The sequence below is a fragment of the Pristiophorus japonicus genome, chromosome 4 (assembly GCF_044704955.1).
Source record: "Pristiophorus japonicus isolate sPriJap1 chromosome 4, sPriJap1.hap1, whole genome shotgun sequence".
Classification (NCBI taxonomy): Eukaryota; Metazoa; Chordata; class Chondrichthyes; family Pristiophoridae; genus Pristiophorus; species Pristiophorus japonicus.
This window is the reverse complement of record NC_091980.1, coordinates 153,063,517-153,084,707: the sequence shown is the minus strand read 5'-3', so window position 1 is coordinate 153,084,707 and position 21,191 is coordinate 153,063,517. Positions and strand designations below refer to the sequence as shown.

The window sequence follows — 21,191 nt, the reverse complement described above, 5'->3', positions numbered from 1 at the left end:
CACCCGAATCTCTCACTCTCCCCCCAGTCTCTCTCACTCTCCCCCCAGTCTCTCTCACTCTCCCCCCAGTCTCTCTCACTATCCCCCCAGTCTCTCTCACTCTCCCCGCAGTCTCTCTCACTCTCCCCCCAGTCTCTCTCACTCTCCCCCCAGTCTCTCTCACTCTCCCCCCAGTCTCTCTCACTCTCCCCCCAGTCTCTCTCACTCTCCCCCCCAGACTCTCTCTCTCTCTCTCTCTTCCCCAGTCTTTCTCTCTCACTGTTGGCCCCGGGACCTTCCGCTCTCGGCCCCAGGCCGGCTGGTGGGGTGAGGAAGAGAGTCGGAGCCTCTGCTCCTGCTTGTCGGCACCACGTGCATGGAATAATTCAGGCCGGGGGGTGGTGCTTGACGGGGCGGGGCTTGTCGCATGTCTGTCAAAAAAGTGCAATACGGGTGGTGGGGGTGGGGGTGCTGGACAGACGCCTGTCTGTCAAAAAAAGTGCAATATAAATAGTTACTTGGTCAAAAAAAAGACACTTGCCTTTCCCAACCTCAGGACTTTCCCAAATGTTTTCCAGCCAATGAAGTACTTTTGGTGCAGTCACTGTTGTAATGTGCGAAACATGGCAGCCAAATTGTGCATAGTAAGATCCTTCAAACAGCAATGTGATAATGACGCAATAATCTGGTTTTGTGATGTTGCTTGAGGGATAAATATTGTCCAGGACACCGGGGATCTTTTCTGTCCACTTGAGAGAGCAGACGGGGCCTCAGTTTAACGTCTCCTCCAAAAGACAGCATCTCTGACAGTGCAGCACTCCCTCAGAATAGCACTGGAGTGTCAGCCTGGATTATGTGCTCAAGTCTCTGGAGTGGAGATTGAACCCACAAACTCTGACTCAAAGGCGAGAGTGCTGCTAGTTAAAAAAAAATCTTTATTGAACATACATCGTGATCATTCCATTGTATCATACAAATCCATTTCACCCTGAGCCATGCTGGTACCTCAAGCTCCGTCTACATTGTTCCAACACTGGGCTTTACCACTAACCCCTGAGGAAGTTTCTCACTGTATTAGTGTGATACTTCCCATTTCCCAAACTGCTTTTGGCCCTCTGGAGGTTTCCAGTTTGTGCCAGATTCATCCCACTCTTGAACTGTGGCCCCATACCCTCCAGAACTGGCAGTGAGCACCAAATTCATCGTAGACAGAGTCTGGGCTGGTTCTGGACCTCAGTTTGCAGAGGTGAACTGGACAATATATAACTGCAACATCTGTCTCTCCACCTCCTGCTGTGATTTGACAGATGCACACGGTGAGAAGAAGTTGCGGCTATAGTGAAGTCACAGTGGGCAGGGCAGTGCAATAGGCAGCAGCTCCCAGAGCTTAGCGAGATCTGGTACAGCAGCTGATGGAGGCCAGCCCAGGCAATGTGCAGTCTCTGGCTAATCCCCATGTTCCTGCGTCCCACGATATTTAGGTGTTATTCATCAGTCACAAAGGTTTTCAGTGATTCGGGCCTGAATCCTATTCCATTTCTGGATTTGGCCAATGCCACAGCCCCTAGACACCACAATTACCTGCACTCTGGGTGTCGCGTGAGTTTTCTCTATATGGCACTGACTTCACGTTCTCCCTCTCAGGACTCCGTCAATGAAGTGGAAGACTTAATCAAGAAGCACGAAGACTTTGAGAAGATGCTGGCTACTCAGGATGAGAAGGTTGGACAACTGGAAAGTGCGAAAAAGGTCAGACATGCAATATTGCTTCAACTCAGGCCCAAATTCCACCTTGAACATAGCGAGAATGATACAGGGATCTATTATTCATAATAGTCTGAATGTACAGGGATACAGAGATCTGTTAATAATAGTCTGAATGTACAGGGATACAGAGATCTGTTATTAATAATAGTCTGAATGTACAGGGATACAGAGATCTGTTATTAATAATAATCTGAATGTACAGAGATACAGAGATCTGTTAATAATAATAGTCTAAATGTACAGGGATACAGAGATTTGTTATTAGTAATAGTCAATGTACAGGAATACAGAGATCTGTTAATAATCACCTGAATGTACAGGGATACAGGGATCTGTTATTAATAATCGCCTGAATGTACAGGGATACAGGGATCTGTTATTAATAATCGCCTGAATGTACAGGGATACAGGGATCTGCCCTCGTTCGAGGGACCGCTTATGATGATGATGATGATGTGTAATTTCAGACTGATCTTTCCACGTATCCAGTTCTGCCCTCCTGGCCATCCCTGATTATAATTGCTCCACCATTGGTGACCATGCCTTCTGTTGCCAAGCTCTGGAACTCCCTGTCTAAACCTCTCCGCCTCTCTACCTCTTTCCTCCTTCAAGACGCTCCTTAAAACATACCTCTTTGATCAAGCCCTAATTTCTCCTTATGTGGCTTGGTGTAAAATGTTCTCTCTCATAATACTCCTGTGAAGCGCCTTGGGGCGTTTCGCTACGTTAAAAGTGTAATTTCTGACTGATCTTTGAGAGTATCAGATGGGATTGTGTCATTTCAGGCTGACTTTTGACTGATTTCAGGGAGAAGGGTTCCGTAGGGAGGTGAGCATTAAGGACAAAGAACGCAAGGTGGCTCGGGTTCCCTCCCTGAAGAGGAAGGGATCAGACAAGCCAGCACCATTGAGGAACCTTGGAAGGACCGATTCAGACATTGAGAGGACACCAAAATCATGGTCAAAAGAGGTAGTGGTGAGTCCTGCCCCGAGAACCCCTTCAACCTCAGATCTCTTCTTCTCCTCAGTCAGAAGGAGTGTGGGCCCCCAGAGAGTTCAAGAAGCTACCAGAGGTCTTAAACATGATGGAGAGGACAAGAGACGATCACTCGTCCAATCACCTTTGTCACCAAAGACTTTCTCTCTTCATAATTATGAAGTAGAGAGCCCAACAAGAAGACCTTCGGATCCAACCAGGCCCAAACCAACAGTCCCATCCAAACCACGTTCCAGACTTTCTTCAAGTACCTTCATGGAGCAATCATCCCAAGATCTAACCTCACCTGCTAGAGACCACATCAGCATCGTGTCACCCATTAAACCTCAGCCCATGTCCCAAAGCCCACCATCCAACACTGTTTCAATCCTCCCTCAAACTGCCCTGCACTCTTCCCAGTATGGTCCCCCCACAGCTCAGCCAGAAGAAGCTACAACATCGATCGAAAGTTGCTCCATAGACCGTGTGTCCAGCCCAATGGAGAAGTTGGAGTGCGATCCATTTGGAACTACAAATTCAGTATCGCTCACTGGGGTTCCCCTCGACCCTCCGCAGTCCAACTTGACAGTCACACCGCAGAGTGAAAAGGTAGGAACGCAGTTAGCTGCAGCATTCACACATTTCTCACACATTTCAAACAATTTTGATACTTGGTGTTAGCTTTCTAGGGGCTGGATTTTTAGGCTTTTCTGTTTTTGGGGTGAAAACGGAGGTGGGGCGGGAAAGTTACCAGCCAGGAATAGTTTGCGCTTCAGTATGTAAGTCTGGGCATCTGGGCCCTGCGTCAGGGGCGCAGCGTTGAGGGAGGCGTTGTACACTTTTCGTGGCACAAGGATGGGAAACTCGGCAACTAAAGTGCTGGGCCTTGTGCGCTCCGAGAGACGCCTGGGGGGCGGGAAACCTTAACCAAAACTCACAAAGACATTCCCAAAACATTGCCACGCCACCACAACACAAATCGCTAAAAAATGAAAAGAACACTCGCACTCACCTTTAGAGTCCTTTACCTTCCCCTGCTGCTGGCTCTGTTTTCCCAAGTGGTCATTGCGGGTGGACAGATCAGGCAAAAGGTTAAACTCCTGCCGGTGTCGCGACCAGGTGCATTGTACACTGCGCGCAGTTCTTCCCAGCGGTGCTGCTCCGTGCCACCGCAAAACCGGACTGAAGGATCGCGACGGATCCTGCCTGATTTTCATTCCATTGATTTTAATTATAATCTACCCCCATGTCTCTGTCTCTCTCTCTCTCTCTCTCCATGTCTGGGTGAGCCTCTGTCTTTATCTCATCTCTCTCTCTCTCCATATCACTGCCTGTGTTTCTTTCTTTACTCTTCTGTCCCTGCCATTTCTTTACCCCCATTATCCTTCCCTTTCTCTGCCCTCTATCTCAGACTTTTCTCTACTTCTCTGTTACTTCCCTTTCAGCATGGCTCAGTGGGCAGCACACTTGCCTCTGAGTCAGAAGGTTGTGAGTTCAAGTCCCACTCCAGGGATTGGAGCACATTCTGCAGGCTGACACTCCAGTGCAGTGCTGAGGCACTGTCAGAGGTGGCATCTTTCAGATGAAACAAACTGAGGCCCCATCTGCCCTCTGGCACTGCTGGACAAAGAGCAGGCCAAGGTCTCCCAGCCAACATTCCTCCATCATCCAACAACACCAAAAAACACATGAACTAGCCATTTTTCTTATTCGCTGTTGGTGGGACCTTGCTGTGCGCAAATTGGCTCTGCGTTTTCCTACACAACAGTCAGTACATTTCAAAAGTACTTTATTGGCCGTGAAGTGCTTTGGTATGTCCTGAGGATGTGCAAGGTGTATAAATGCAGATTCTTTCTACCATTGTCCTCTGTCTCTATTCCTGATGCTAGTTTCAATCCTGCTCTCTCAAGTGAATGCAAAAGATCCCATGGCACTATTCAAAGAAGAGCTGGTGAGTTCTCCCTGGTGTCCTGCTCAATATTTATCACTCAACCAACATAATTAAATTTGATTATCTGGTCAATTATCGCATTGCTGTTTGTGGGAGCTTGCTGTGCACAAATTGGCTGCTGCGTTTCCTACATTACAACAGTGACTACACTCCAAAAATACTTGATTGCCTGTAAAGCGCTGCAGGACATTGGTGGTGAAAGTTTCTGAATAAATGAGAGTTCTTTCTTTCTGTATTAGGGCGCTGTAGAGTACCAGACCATGGAGGGCACACTCGATCGAAAGCACAGACTGCAGGCCGGAGGGACAAAGGTAGGGAGGGAGGGTAGGTCACAGTGGAGAATTGTTTTTAAAGCTCCACCTACACTCTCGGGTAAGGCAATACACAGCCAGTTGTCCAATAAAGCTCCCTGTATACCAGCCCAAAGCACTGCGACACTTTTCATGTCCCATGGCAGCCCTCCTGTGCCAGAGTGTAAACGCTGGTTTCGCCCCGGTGGGTGGCAGCTTTGTGCTGAGGTTCTGTGCCTGCTTGGAGCTCAGCTGAGACTATCCATTCTCACTCCATGTTGGTCCTTTACAGACAACGGACGGAGGAGACGCCCAAACATCAGTCTGAGCTACTCTTGAACACAAGAAATGGGAGCAGGAGTAGGCCATACGGCCCCTCGAGCCTGCTCCACCATTTAATAAGATCATGGCTGATCTGATCATGGACTCAGCTCCACTTCCCCGCCCGCTCCCCATAACCCTTTATTCCCTTATCGCTCAAAAATCTGTTTATCTCCACCTTAAATTTATTCAATGACCCAGCCTCCACAGCTCTCTGGGGCAGCGAATTCCACAGATTTACAACCCTCTGAGAGAAGAAATTCCTCCTCATCTCAGTTTTAAATGGGCGATTCCTTAATCTGAGACTGTGACCCCTAATTCTAGATTTCCCCATTGAGAGGTGAATGAGAAGTGTGCGTAATACACTGCACTGTCTGATCCCTGTTTTGGTAACTTTGGGGCTGCAAGTCCTGTGTAGTTGCCACAATGCCTCGGGCATTCCTTGTTATAACTGCAGCTGATAGGCTGTCTGATGCAGCCGTTTCCCCTCGGGCACCCGGCACTTGGACTGTGGATAGAAGATGGTGAATGATGGTGGATGGGCTGAAGGGACAATGTTGAGCTGGTGTGTGGATTAGCACTGATCCGTCCCTGTGTGCAGGTAGATGCAGAGAGGATGGGGATACTAGAACTAGGGGCATAATCTTAGAATAAGGGCCGCCCATTTAAAACTGAGCTGAGGAGAAATTTCTTCTCTCAGAGGGTTGGAAATCTGTGGAATTCGCTGCCTCAGAGAGCTGTGGAGACTGGGACATTGAATAAATTTAAGACAGATATAGACAGTTTCCTAAACGATAAGGGAATAAAGGGTTATGGGCAGTGGGCAGGGAAGTGGAGCTTGAGCCCATGATCAGATCAGCCATGATCGTATTAAATGGAGGAGCAGGCTCGAGGGGTCAAATGGCCTACTCATGCTCCTATTTCTTACGTTCTTATGTAACTCTTCCTGCTGTGAGCCACGGGCCAGTGATGGAGCCAGGAGGTTGTGGCTTCCAGTCCCACTCCAGAGACCTGAGCCAACAATCCAGGCTGACACTTCAGTGTATTGTTGAGCGAGTGCTGCACTGTTGGAGGTGCTGTCTTTTAGATGTGATGTTAAACCAATGTTCCATCTGTTCTCTCAGGGAGACGTTAAAGGACCCTGACAGTATTTGAAGAACAGCAGGGGAGTTCTCCCCGATGTCCTGATCAATATTTATCCCTCACCCAACACCAAACACATTATCTGGTCATTCTCTCTTTGTGGGATCTTGCTATGCTTGGTTCTTTATACAAACAGTGACTGCACTTCAACAGTACTTCAAGGCTGTGAAGCGTTTAGAATATCCGGAGGATGTGAAAGATGCTCCTAACTTTAATTCCATATTTAGGCTGACTCCAGAACCTGGGACACTTATTTTGTGATCCTGGAGAGACATGACCTCTGTTTCTACAAGAACAGGAGTGATACTCTGATGGTAAGTCTTCGTCTTTTGGCACTCGGGTCAGAGATTCAAGCAACTTTTAAGAGAATAAGCTTTGCCCGGTTCAAAACTGGTTCCTTTATCAGTATTAATCCAACCTCAGTATAAAACAAAACCTCCCATTCAGCAGTTACCCTGCACTCAAAGGGAGTGAATGGTGGTCGCATCAAACTGAGGGAAGTTAGTGCTGAGCAGTAGAACACACTCATCGAGTACTGCACGGGGTTAGATACAGAGTAAAGCTCCCTCTACACTGTCCCATCAAACACTCCCAGGGCAGGTACAGCACGGGGTTAGATACAGAGTAAAGCTCCCTCTGCACTGTCCCATCAAACACTCCCAGGGCAGGTACAGCACGGGTTAGATACAGAGTAAAGCTCCCTCTACACTGTCCCATCAAACATTCCCAGGGCAGGTCCAGCACGGGGTTAGATACAGAGTAAAACTCCCTCTACACTGTCCCATCAAACACTCCCAGGGCAGGTACAGCACGGGGTTAGATACAGAGTAAAGCTCCCTCTACACTGTCCCATCAAACACTCCCAGGGTAGGTACAGCACGGGGTTAGATACAGAGTAAAGCTCCCTCTACACTGTCCCATCAAACACTCCCAGGGCAGGTACAGCACGGGGTTAGATACAGAGTAAAGCTCCCTCTACACTGTCCCATCAAACACTCCCAGGGCAGGTACAGCACGGGTTAGATACAGAGTAAAGCTCCCTCTACACTGTCCCATCAAACACTCCCAGGCAGGTACAGCACGGGTTAGATACAGAGTAAAGCTCCCTCTACACTGTCCCATCAAACACTCCCAGGGCAGGTACAGCACAGGTTAGATACAGAGTAAAGCTCCCTCTACACTGTCCCATCAAACACTCCCAGGGCAGGTACAGCACAGGTTAGATATAGAGTAAAGCTCCCTCTACACTGTCCCATCAAACAGAGCAGTAAGGTCCCATGATCGAACCCTGGGCTGTGCTGTATTGGCTGATCACTGGGGTGAGAGACTGTAAAGACCCTAACATTGTCTCTCAATGTCCTTGGGTTAGAGAGGGGATTGGTAGCCATGTTCCCATTCCTGCTCATTACCCTGTTCACTGCTGGCTCCTGCTCTAAAGTTTAATTGCTGACACTGAGTGAGGACAGGATTGGAATTAATTGTGCTGTCTCCAAGGTCGAATAACCTGCCAGTAGTCACTGGTTTAAACAAATGAACGAAGGTATCTGTGGAATCCGTACCCTAGTAAACATAAGAATTAGGAGCAGGTGTAGGCCATTCGGCCCCTCGAGCCTGCTCCGCCATTCAATAAGATCATGGCTGATCTTCTACCTCAACTCCACTTTCCTGCACTGTCCCCATATCCCTGGATTCCCTTAATAGCCACAAATCTATCGATCTCTGTCTTGAACATGCTCAACAACTGAGCTTCCACAGCCCTCTGGGGCAGGGAATTCCAAAGATTCACCACCCTCTGAATGAAGAAACTTCTCCTCATCTCAGTCCTAAATGGCGACCCCTTATTCTGAGATTGTGACCCCTGGTTCTAGACTCCCCAGTTAGGGGAAACATCCTCCCTGCATCTACCCTGTCAAGCCCTGGAAGAATTTTGTATATTTCAATGAGATCACCTCTCATTCTTCTAAACTCTCGACAATATAGGCCTAGTCTACTCAGTCTCTCCACATAGGACAATGTTCCCATACGAGGAATCAGTCTGGTAAATGTCAGAGCCTGGGGAACCCGTACCCCAGTAAGTGTCGGAGCCTGGGGAACCCGTACCCCAGTAAGTGTCAGAGCCTGGGGAACCCGTACCCCAGTAAGTGTCGGAGCCTGGGGAACCCGTACCCCAGTAAGTGTCGGAGCCTGGGGAACCCGTACCCCAGTAAGTGTCAGAGCCTGGGGAACCCGTACCCCAGTAAGTGTCAGAGCCTGGGGAACCCGTACCCCAGTAAGTGTCAGAGCCTGGGGAACCCGTACCCCAGTAAGTGTCAGAGCCTGGGGAACCCGTACCCCAGTAAGTGTCGGAGCCTGAGGAACCCGTACCCCAGTAAGTGTCAAATGCTGGGGAAGCCATACTCCAGTAAGTGTCAGATCCCTGGGAACCCGTACCCCAGTAAGTGTCAGAGCCTGGGGAACCTGTACTTCAGTAAGTGTCAGTGCCACCCTGTCCCCTTTAAGTACTCCCTGACAATGCTGAGTGATACCCTGTCCACTTTAAGCACTTTTGATCCTTGTGTGGTGCCCTGTTCCCTTTAAGCGCCCCATGTCTAAGCTGTGTGTGATGACCTGTCCCCTTTAAGTGCCCACTGTCTAAACGTGTGCGATGACCTGTCCCCTTTAAGGGCCCCCTGTCTAAGCTGTGTATGATGACCTGTCCCCTTTAAGCGCTCCTGTCTAAGCTGTGTGTGATGACCTGTCCCCTTTAAGCACCTCCTGTCTAAGCTGTGTGTGATGACCTGTCCCCTTTAAGCGCCCCTGTCTAAGCTGTGTGTGATGACCTGTCCCCTTTAAGCGCCCCTGTCTAAGCTATGTGTGATGATCTGTCCTCTTTAAGCGACCCTGTCTAAGCTGTGTGTGATGACCTGTCCCCTTTAAGCGCCCCTGTCTAAGCTGTGTGTGATGATCTGTCCCCTTTAGGCACCCCTGTCTAAGCTGTGTGTGATGATCTGTCCCCTTTAAGCGCCCCTGTCTAAGCTGTGTGTGATGACCTGTCCCCTTTAAGCGCCCCTGTATAAGCTGTGTGTGATGATCTGTCCCCTTTAAGCGCCCCTGTCTAAGCTGTGTGTGATGACCTGTCCCCTTTAAGCGCCCCTGTATAAGCTGTGTGTGATGATCTGTCCCCTTTAAGCACCCCTGTCTAAGCCGTGTGTGATGACCTGTCCCCTTTAAGCGCCCCTGTATAAGCTGTGTGTGATGATCTGTCCCCTTTAAGCACCCCTGTCTAAGCTGTGTGTGATGACCTGTCCCCTTTAAGCGCCCCTGTCTAAGCTGTGTGTGATGATCTGTCCCCTTTAAGCACCCCTGTCTAAGCTGTGTGTGATGATCTGTCCCCTTTAAGCGCCCCTGTCTAAGCTGTGTGTGATGACCTGTCCCCTTTAAGCGCCCCTGTATAAGCTGTGTGTGATGATCTGTCTCCTTTAAGCGCCCCTGTCTAAGCTGTGTGTGATGACCTGTCCCCTTTAAGCGCCCCTGTATAAGCTGTGTGTGATGATCTGTCCCCTTTAAGCACCCCTGTCTAAGCTGTGTGTGATGACCTGTCCCCTTTAAGCGCCCCTGTATAAGCTGTGTGTGATGATCTGTCCCCTTTAAGCACCCCTGTCTAAGCTGTGTGTGATGACCTGTCCCCTTTAAGCGCCCCTGTCTAAGCTGTGTGTGATGACCTGTCCCCTTTAAGCGCCCCTGTATAAGCTGTGTGTGATGATCTGTCCCCTTTAAGCGCCCCTGTCTAAGCTGTGTGTGATGATCTGTCCCCTTTAAGCGCCCCTGTCTAAGCTGTGTGTGATGATCTGTCCCCTTTAAGCGCCCCTGTCTAAGCTGTGTGTGATGATCTGTCCCCTTTAAGCGCCCCTGTCTAAGCTGTGTGTGATGATCTGTCCCCTTTAAGCGCCCCTGTCTAAGCTGTGTGTGATGATCTGTCCCCTTTAAGCACCCCTGTCTAAGCTGTGTGTGATGACCTGTCCCCTTTAAGCGCCCCTGTATAAGCTGTGTGTGATGATCTGTCCCCTTTAAGCACCCCTGTCTAAGCTGTGTGTGATGACCTGTCCCCTTTAAGCGCCCCTGTCTAAGCTGTGTGTGATGATCTGTCCCCTTTAAGCGCCCCTGTCTAAGCTGTGTGTGATGATCTGTCCCCTTTAAGCGCCCCTGTCTAAGCTGTGTGTGATGATCTGTCCCCTTTAAGCGCCCCTGTCTAAGCGGTATGTGTTCCCCTTGCTGCCTGCAGGGATCCCCTTGCTGTCCGTCTCTCAGTGTTGTCGATGCGAGGTGCGAGGAGGCTGCCGCGTACAGGAAGAAAGAGCATACTTTCCGCTTACGGTACGTGACGTGGGTTGCACGGAGAGAGCGCCGGGCGTTTACCATGGGTGGGTGTGTCACGGTGTACCCCAAGACAACACTGCGGAGATAACACAGTCTGCTCCTCCCCCTTACCTACACCAGGAGCTGGGAGTACTTGGTGAGCCGGACACACACTGGATCTCTGTCCATGTCTGAGCCGAGGAGAAGATGACAACGAATGAGGAGGTGGCGATGTGATGATGTTGTGTGTCCCTTGCCTCAGCCCATCTGCCCCGGAAACCCTCATCCATGCCTTTGTTACCTCTAGACTTGACTATTCCAGTGCTCTACTGGCTGGCCTCCCACCTTCCGTAAGCTTGAGCTCATCAAGAATTCTGCTGCCTGTGTCCTAACGCGCACCAAGTCCTGTTCATCCATCACCCCTGTGCTCGCTGATCTACATTGGCTTCCCTCCTTAACATTTTTAACATGTGAGTTTGTACATGTACCTGTACCTTGATGTGTGTGTGTCTGTACATGTATCTGTACCTTGGGATGTGTGTGTGTGTGAGTCTATACATGTACCTGTACCTTGGTGTGTGTGTGAGTCTGTATATGTACCTGTACCTTGGTGTATGTGTGTGTATGTGTGAGTCTGTACATGTACCTGTACCTTGGTGTGTGTGTGTGAGTCTATACATATACCTGTACCTTGGTGTGTGTGTGTGTGTGTGTGTGTGAGTCTATACATATACCTGTACCTTGGTGTGTGTGTGTGAGTCTATACATATACCTGTACCTTGGTGTGTGTGTGTGAGTCTATACATATACCTGTACCTTGTTGTAGAATCATAGAATCATAGAAATTTATAGCACGGAAGAAGGTCATTTTGGCCTATCATGTCCGCACCGCCTGATCAGAGCTATCCAGCCTAATTCCACCTTCCAGTTCTTGGTCCGTAGCCTATGACACATCCAAGTACTTTTTAAATGTGGTGAGGGTTTCTGCCTCTACCACCCTTTCAGGCAGTGAGTCCCAGACCCCCACAACCTTGTGGGTGAAAATATAGCCCCTCACATCCCCTCTAAACCTCTTACCAATTACTTTAAATCTATGCCCTCTGGTTGTTGACCTCTCTGCTAAGGGAAATAGGTCTTTCCTATCCACTCTATCTAGGGCCCTCATAATTTTATACACCTCAGTCTCCTCTGTTCCAAAGAAAACAAAGCCGCCCTCATAGCTAAAATTCTCCAGTCCAGGCAAAATTCTTATAAATCTCCTCTGTACCCTCTCTAGTGCAATCACATATTTCCCGTAATATGGTGACCAGAACTGCATGCAGTACTCTAGCTGTGGCCTAACCAGTGTTTTATGCAGTTTAAGCACTTGCTCTTGTATTCTCTGCCTCAACTAATAAAGGCAAGTATACCGTATGCCGCCTTAACCACCTTATCTACCTGGCCTGCTACCTTCAGGGATCTGTGAACATGCACTCCAATGTCCCTTTGTTCCTCTACACTTCTCAGTGTCCTACCATTTAATGTGTATTCCCTTGCCTTGTTAGCCCTCCCCAAATGCATTACCTCACACTTCTCCAGATTGAATTCCATTTGCCACCATCCTGCCCACCTGACCAGTTGTTTTATATCTTCTTGCGGTCTACAGCTTTCTTCTTCATTATCAACCACACAGCCAATTTTTGTATCATCTGCAAACATCTTAATCATACCCTTTACATTTTAGTCTAAATCATTGATATATATACCACAAAAAGCAAGGGAACCCCACTGGAAACAGCCTTCCAGTCACAAAAACACCCATCAACCAATGCCCTTTGCTTCCTGCCTCTGAGCCAATTTTGGATCCAACTTGCCACTTTGCCCTGGATCCCATGGGCTTTTACTTTTGAGACCAGTCTGCCATGTGGAACCTTGCTAAAGCCTTGCTAAAATCCATATACACTACACCATATGCACTACCCTCATCGACCCTCCTCAAAAAATTCAGTCAAGTTAATCAGATACGACCTTCCCTTAAAAAATCCATGCTGACTCTCCTTGATTAATCCAGATCTTTCTAAACGAAGATTTATCCTGTTCCTCAAAATTGTTTCCAATAATTTTCCTACCGCCGAGATTAGGCTGACTGGCCTGTCATTACTCGGTCTATCCTTTCTCCCTTTTTAAGCAAAGGTACAATGTTAGCAGTCCTCCAGTCCTCTGGCACCACACCTGTAGCCAGACAGGATCGGAAAATGATGGTCAGAGCCTCTGCTATTTCCTCTTTTGCTTCTCTTAACAACCTGGGATACATTTCATCTGGGCCTGGGGATTTATCCACTTTCAAAGATGCTAAGCCCCTTAATACTTCCTCTCTATGTTTATTTTCTCTAATATTTCACAATTCTCCTCCCTGATTGCAACAAGGCATCACCCCTCTCTTTTGAAAACAGATGCAAAATATTCATTAAGAACCATACCCACGTCTTCTGCCTTGTAAGGGGTTTTCACAGTGTTGTTGTGCCTTGGATGTTTCTCTCTGGGCTTCTGCCCTCACAGCTTATGCCTGGCCTGTGAGGTACCCTGATTGCTGCAAGAGCACCCCTGGAGAGACTGTGTCCACAGCTTATGAAGGGGGTTTTGAGACTCGTGCGTCCCCACAGCTTATGCCTAGCCTGTGAGGCACCTGTGAGTGTCAAACACTCCTAACCCCTTCTTCCCTAGCCTGTGACACACAGTTGAGCGTTTTCGAGGCGCTCCTAGCTTCCCTTACACGGTTCTGACATAAGACTCACGATCAGGAGATGTAATACAATAGAACTGAGACAAAGTGATTCCAAGAGGAACTTTAGGCTTCCAATTTATTTGACAAAGTGTAACTCAACAAACAGCAATACACCAACAAAACCATCCCCCTAAATCCCACTAAAACGGACACAACGAAAATCTTTACACCAGTTTAGCAGTACAATGCCCAACCTCCCACCTTTCCTGGCCTAACTGAGTTGGGAGTTCTGGGGACCAGAGGTTATACTCACTACTGTGCCTCCTGCAGTCTGGTGGTTTGTTTCTTCTATCTTCGGTGTCTTCGGACACTGGTTTTCCTTCAGTGTCGAGAGGCTTGCTGGTTGTGGTTGTTGGATGATGAGGGCAGGGAAAATCATCACTTCTTTTTTTCACTACGTCAGAAACCCTTTTTTATCGCCAGATTATCCAGTCCGCCTCTCCTGCTGAAGTCGATTCTTCTCATTGGTGGACTTTTTGATTTTGAAAAATGCAGCAGTTTTAGATTGGGTTTTTTTTTTCCACTGTTGTTAACCTACTCAAGGTTTGAGTGGGTGTTGATTGCATTGGCCTTCTGTAGCCATTGTGCTAGTCTGGCCTGAGCCAGATATTTCTATGCCTGATGAAAAAGGTGTTGGAATATGTATGTGGCATTGTTTAAATGCTAATGTTTTCAAGGGGCAAGTTTCGAGGGTATACAGTTCCCAGACAATTTGATTAGTTCCAATGTCCAAACTGGCCCTTTTGATATTGACTCCACCCCTTTTCTTGCAGACTCAACATACACCTTTTAAAAATCCCAAATTCGATTAAAGTTCGTAGTTTCTTCCATGTGCACTTTAGGATTTCAAACTTTCTGGTAGATAGTTCCAAATTAAATTCCCTTTCCTATGAGTCCAAACACTGGGGGGGGGTCTCCATTTGTGTCCCAAAGTTTTCCTTCCATCGGTTTCAATTCACAGCACAGACTGATCCCACAGCCCTTTTCCTTCTGGGTAAAATGAGGGGGTTTTCGTCCTCCCCTACATAATCCCCCATCTGACACAGTCAGACACCACTCGAGTGTGTCAAAGTTCAGGGTGGTGAGAAAACCCTGGGTCTCCCAAATTGCCCAACTTTCTCCAGTTTAACTCTAAACTGATCCCGTCGATATATATCGTAATTCCTTTTAACGCGGTACTAAACACAGAAATCCAACAGGTTACAATACACGACAGCAACATACATATATGTACTTAAGGTTACAGCAGTAATTGTACATTGAGTCTCATTTCAGTCTCAAACGTAAAACAAAGAAACCCCTGCCCTGCAAACTCCCCAGGAGCCATGTATGAAAAACGCAGTCATCCCTGGAATAACAAAACCGCCTAAGTGTCGCGGTCAAGCTTTGTTTACACGCCTTGAGTGTTTAGCAACAGCTCTCCTGGCTGTGTAGTAGCCTGAGGAACTGCTTTCTTTTTCTTTTTCTCCTGAGCTTGTAACTAGCAGATAAGCTACAATCAGGAGTTGGCCGATTACTAAGGCATGCGATCCCACCCGGATCCATGCAGGTATGTCTGCCCGTATTCCCAAATCCCACCATGCTGGGGGTTTAATCTGGGCAATCTCCCCTGCTAGAATTTCAGTTTTCTGCTCCATGGTGTAAAAATGTCTTTGAGACAAATCCACTGCCTGGAGGAGGGCTGTAAGTTTCTCAGGTAGTGGGGCAATGGGATAGCCAAACTGGGCGACATATTGTTGTAGATGGCTGAGGTTGTTTTGTACCGTGAGGTGAATCGTGGAAGGTTCAGGGATGGGTATGATTCTGGTGTGTGCCACTTGAACCTCTGCCCTGGGTTTAAAGCAAAAGCTGCTGTATGGTATTGGACACCACCTTCCCGGTCTGTGTTCATACCGTTGGGCACTTGTGGTGACACAATATGTCCCACCGCCTACATATGCTACCTGTGGAGGCATGTGGTTAGGGGCCATTACCTTCATTGTGCAATTGATAGGCTCTGCCCCAGCAGTGCTGAACCCGCATTGTGGCCTTGCAAAAGCGTTCAAGTGTTGGGGGCACAGGATTACCTGTGCTCCCCTGCTCCGACAACCCGAGAGGTCTGTACCTGTCACAGTGTGCTCCCACATTGTGACATAAGGTGGGACCTCTTGGAATCGAACATGCACCCCTCCACGAATGACTCCCACATTCTCCACTCGGTACAGGGGTGCTGGTCGTGGGGACGCCCCCATCACGGGCATCCTGACCACCACACTCATGGTGGTATGATTTGACTTTCCACAGTCCACCGGTACTGGGTAGGCTTCCGACGCTACACGAAGTTGGCAAGGACTCAAAACATTATCGTAAGGGTGCAGTGCTGCTAAGTGCTGGTTGCTGATCCAGGAGGGGACCTGTCCCTGTCTCAGATCCTCGAGGTTACTCCGTCCCTCTCCCAGCAACCAGGCCCCATAGAGCACGTACACCTCATTTTGGGCGGCTTGATCGGAGGCGTTTCTACCCTCCCGAATCAAGGCGTTTACAGCCCTGGCCTGCGCCTCCAATTGAGAGATAATCTCCTTTAAGTGAACTGTCATTGCCACCTCTTGGTGGAGCGCGGATTCCACTACGGTATTCTTGTCCCCCAGGACTTTGCGCAGCTGATTCTTTAACCCATTTATCTGGAGGGCCAGCTGCATGTTATACAAACTGTTTATAGCGGACGCCCCAGTGTTAAACCCCGTAAGAATGTCATTTAAAGTGCCACGCTTCTGCCTGCCCGGTTCGGCCCTATCCCACTGTTTATACAAGTCTGTCACTTTGACATCCCCAAAGTCCAGTTCATAGAACTTCCGGAACATCTCCCGCAGCAGAGCCTGGTATAACAGCTCGGATTCCCGGGGACACCACGTAGGTAGGCGGACTTCTGTCAGATTTAGCACCACTGATGCCACTGCGTAGTGTACCCCCTGATAAAATAGTTTCTCGGTAGGGACCAACACTAAACCATTCCCCGGCCCCCTGGTTGTTGTCGGGCACCCGTGTGGGACGGTGGGCTTGGCCGTGGGTGGGGGTTTTCTTTCCCGAACTACAAGTTCGGTGGCATTTACTGGTACCCGGGGATTGGGGGTCACACACGCCTCCCCGCTGGGATCCCATACCACCCCATCCCCGACATCCTGCCCCCACCTATAGAAAGCAATGGAGATCCCCACATACACAAATAAATTCCTTGGTCGTACCCCCACCATTTCTCCCAGCACACCGTGACCCCGCCAGATGACCCCATGATGGTTCGGTAGGTATCATTATCCAGACGTTCGCAGTCCGAGTGTCGGTCTCCCATGTCCCTCTTGAGCTTTCTGAGCCACCACCACCGTCCCAGAGGTATGGCCCCTTGGCAAGTTAGGCATACCTTCCTGCCTTCTGTCACTCTCACTCTGGAAGTGGCCACAGTGATCTCTGGGCAGGGGATGGAGGCCTCTCCATAGGTAAAGTCCTTATGGCTGGAGTTCGATCCCAACCACCCAGGCTATTTCCCCTAGTGGGAGTAGGTGACCCGGCCATCTGCCGCCGGAGTACCTTCTCCTGTGGTCACTGTCGGCGCTCTGCCCCCGGAGCATCCGAAAACTAGGGAGTCCTCGGTGTCCCCTCGGTGCCCGGTGCAGATCCTTAGCGATACCAGCATCACTAACGTCCAGTAGGGAGGTGTTGACATCTGAAAAGCAAGAAGAACATGGCCTTGCCTTGAGAGACCTCTCCAGGCTCGGCCCGCATAACATGTTCCAAACACAAAAATGCTGTACCCAACCGTCACTGCCTTACCTAAACACATATATACTCACAACACAAAGTAACAAAACAGGAAGGGAAAATATACACACCGCCACCCGTCCTCGGGTGGCCAGGCTATATCCTGTCACTGTACAGGCGTCGTCGACCACTCGGCTGACCGTACCCTGGGGACCAGGATGTCCTCCGCTGAGGAGTTCGTATAGTCCCCCTTAATGAGTCTTGTGCTGCCCTCCAAGGCCCTCCCGAGCCCTGGATAATCGGTGGGAGACCCTTGCTAGCGCAACAGAGCACCCTCCCTGTTGTCTTTCGCCTTATCGGTCTGGGGCGGGAGGCTAAGTAAACAGGGGACCACGGCGCCCTGGGCTGTGGCACTCTGTTACTCCTCCTTACTGTCGGTGCAGAGTCCCACGTTATGGGCTGCAATGCCATCTCCTCCACCTCTTGGGCTAGCCCCAGCTGATCCACCATGGGAGGTTCAGCTTCCCCTTGAACCTTGCTAATGGTAGAGCCTTTCTCCCTACTTCTGTTAGTGGGCTGGGAACCTCTACCCAGTGGTGGGATAGCCTTACAGGAGCAGTAAACCAGCCCCGGCTGTAGAGCTTCGGGGCCCGCTGCCTCCTCCGGAGCCTCCAAATCCACCGGGGCCTGTCCTTCCCCCAGTGCCCGATTCCCTTCCCTTGCTCATCCCCTCTGTTTTTTTACCTCTTTTGGGGTCAAACAATTTACACTGATTAACGCGATACCACTTCACCCGGCGAGGCAGTCGAACACAGACCATAGGGCTAGCCTTGTCGACTATGCTGTTTGGTCCCATATATAAAGCTTCAAAAACCCCGACCCGAGCATAGTTCCTCACCATGACCTGGTCCCCTATCTCCCATTCGTGGTGTTTGCTGGGTTCTAGCAGCAATCGGTTACTCTGATGCTGTCTGCCCATGTTACTAGCAGCCTGCCAGTGAATCTGTTTCAGGTGTTCAAACAGGTTCCTGACAAACCGGTCCCGGTTCATCTCTCGGAGCTGCCCTTCGGTGAGAACCAGCGCCAACACATGCACTGGGGTTCTCATCATCCGGCCCGTCATCAGCTCATGGGGTGAGTACCCTGTGCTCTTTGACTGACTGGCCCGGATTCCCATGAGGACCAACGGTAAGATCTCCACCCACTTGTTCGGTGAGTCTCCCGTCTCCTTGCGCAGCCTTTCCGTTAGGGTCCGGTTCAGGCATTCTACGGGGCCTGAGGACTGAGGATTGTAGGCGACATGCCATTTGGCTCTTATCCCCAGCACCTTTAGGGTGGCCTGCATCACCTGGCCGGTGAAGTGGCTTCCCCGGTCGGACTCCACGATTTGAGGTAGACCCCACAGAGAGAACACCTCCCTCACCAGGATTTTTGCAGTCCCCACCGCGGTAGCTGTTCGGCAAGGGAAGGCTTCCACCCACTTGGAAAACACATCCACCAGGACGAGGCAGTATTTATAACCTCCCTGGGCGGCCGGTAGGGGTCCGATGTAGTCGATCTGGATCGACTGCTATGGTCCCTCTACCCGCCTGACGTATCCCATAGACGCCTTCCTTTTCTGAGGGTCTGGGTTGTTTGCAGCGCAAACCAGACAGCCCGCACAGAAGTTGCGGACGTCTTCCCGGAGGTCTGGCCACCACCCTGCCTTTTCTATCCGTTGCCAGGTAGATTCCGGCCCAGGGTGTCCCGCACCTGGACCCTCATGGGCCAGCTGAAGGAATTCCCTCCGGTGTTGTGGCGGCACTACCCATTTGTCCCCTTTAAACAACATGCCTTCCCGCACAGCAATATCTGCAGCACTGTATGGGCCCTCCGCCTTTCCCCCCCTTTTTATAGCAGCCAAGGCAGCCTTCAGGATCGGTTCCTGCATCTGGACTACTTTAAGGTCCGGGGCCACAGCCGCCCCTACGCTCCCTTGTGTCCCTGGCTTGCTTCTTGCTGCTGCTATCCTGCCTGCCTCGTATGGGTCCCATGGGCGACCTGTGCGAGCACCTTCCCTTGCCAGCAGGTCTGCTTGCTGGTTACCTTCCCCCCGTGGCTCAGTTTTGGAGTGGGCCTTTACCTTATGGATATATACATCCCCGGTTTCTCCCACTGCAGCCACGATCTTTTCTAGCAGGGGTTTGGTCACAAGGGGCTTCCCATCCGCAGAGGTGTACCCCCGGCGTGACCAAATCGCCAGATACTCTGTACACCAATTGCAAGTGAACATGCTGTCCGAGCAAATCGTGTATGGGGTAGGGAATTCCTCGGGGTGTGTGACCACATACATCACCGCCGAGAGTTCCGCCTGCTGGGCGCTCAGGGTGCATGGGAGTTTAAGAGACAAGGCAATTCCTGCCTTGGGATCCCAAACTCCGCAGCCCGTGAGTCTTGTACCCGCGGACACTGAACTGGAGCCATCAACGTAGATCTCGCGGCCTGTGGGGTGTATCCCTGCCCGAAATCCAAAGTTAATGTCCCATACTCCCTCCACAGAGCATCGATGCGGCTGCCCTGGATAGATTAAATTTGCTGCGAGCCTGGGCTCGCAGAGGCCCTTGTCCTTTAAAGTCATTTGGGAGAGGAGGAGGGTCCAGCGAGTGATTCTAGCACTGCTCACTGTCCCGTCCTTAATCCTCCCGTCCAACAGCATCTGCGTCGGGGTATGATGGGTGAGGAGTGTAATGGGGGATATTCCGGTAAAGATCTGAGCTCTCTTTACTGCCCAGTGGGTGGCAAGCAAGTGCCTCTCACAATTGGAGTATCCCTTATCTACCTCCGTGAGGACCCTGGAGGAGTACACCACTGGTCTCAGCTGACCGTTTCGCCCCTGGAGCAACACTGCACTTAAGCTGTCGCCACTGGCTGCCACCTCCAGGAAGAATTCCTCTCCCCCATGAATTGCCCCTAGGGCTGGTGCTACCTGCAGGTCTCGCTTAATACGGACAAATGCTGCCTCACAGCCCTCGTCCCATTCCCACTCGACCTCCTTGTGTAGGAGTCTGAGCAGAGGGGCAGCAGTGGCTGCATAGTCCTCGATGAAGTCCCTACAGTAGCCAGTGATTCCCAGGAAAGACCTTACCCCCGACACATCCCTAGGGACAAGGAGTTCCTGCACTGCCTTTCTTCTAGCCTCATCAATGACCCTTTCTCCTGCCCTTATCGTCAGGCCGAGGAATTTTACCTCTCCTAGACCTATCTGGGCTTTCTTGGGGTTAACTTTAAAACCCCCTTCCTTCAGTAAGACCAGCAGTTCGGCCAGCAGTGGACTGTGTTCCTCACAGCTGTCTGTGAACAACAACAGGTCGTCCACATACTGGACCAGCTGGTGTGGTTGGCTGAAGCCTTTTAAGCAGTTCGCCATGCATTGGTGAAAGATGCTGGGACTATTATGAAAGCCCTGTGGGAGGCAGCTCCATGTATACTGCTGTTCCCGGAAGGTGAAGGCAAACTTGTACTGGTCTTCCCTCCGTACAGGGATAGACCAGAATCCGTTGGATATGTCCAACACTGAACGTGGTTGCGGATGCAGGGATTTCCCCTATCAGATCCGCAACCGCCGCTACTGTGGGGGCACAAGCTGGGATGTTTTTATTGAGCACCCTATAATCCACCGTAGCCCTCCAAGAATGATCCGGTTTCCTAACCGGCCAAAGCGGGGAGTTGACATGGGTGGCTATGGGTCTCAAAACACCCTGCTCGACAAGCGAGCTTAAAGCTGTCTCCAAGTCTGCTTCTGCCTCTCGGGGAAAGCCATACTGCTTTTGCGGGCGGGACATGGGATCCCCATCTATTCTAACCTCCACTCCTGTGACTCTCCCACAATCGTGTTTATGGGTGGCAAATGCTGCAAGATTTGCTTGCACATAGGCCCGGTACTCGGCCGGGGTGT

At 50.2% G+C, this 21,191-nt stretch overlaps 1 protein-coding gene across 1 annotated transcript in view; it reads left to right on the top strand.

Moving 5' to 3' along the window:
• The window catches only part of sptbn5 (spectrin, beta, non-erythrocytic 5), a 635,480-nt gene that overhangs the window by 583,592 nt on the left and 30,697 nt on the right, over positions 1 to 21,191 (top strand). The window contains exons 63-67 of the mRNA XM_070878655.1: positions 1,624 to 1,728; positions 2,554 to 3,330; positions 4,912 to 4,983; positions 6,654 to 6,740; positions 10,688 to 10,779. Coding sequence (XP_070734756.1) covers positions 1,624 to 1,728; positions 2,554 to 3,330; positions 4,912 to 4,983; positions 6,654 to 6,740; positions 10,688 to 10,779 — 1,133 coding nt within the window. The remainder of the gene's footprint in view (positions 1 to 1,623; positions 1,729 to 2,553; positions 3,331 to 4,911; positions 4,984 to 6,653; positions 6,741 to 10,687; positions 10,780 to 21,191) is intronic.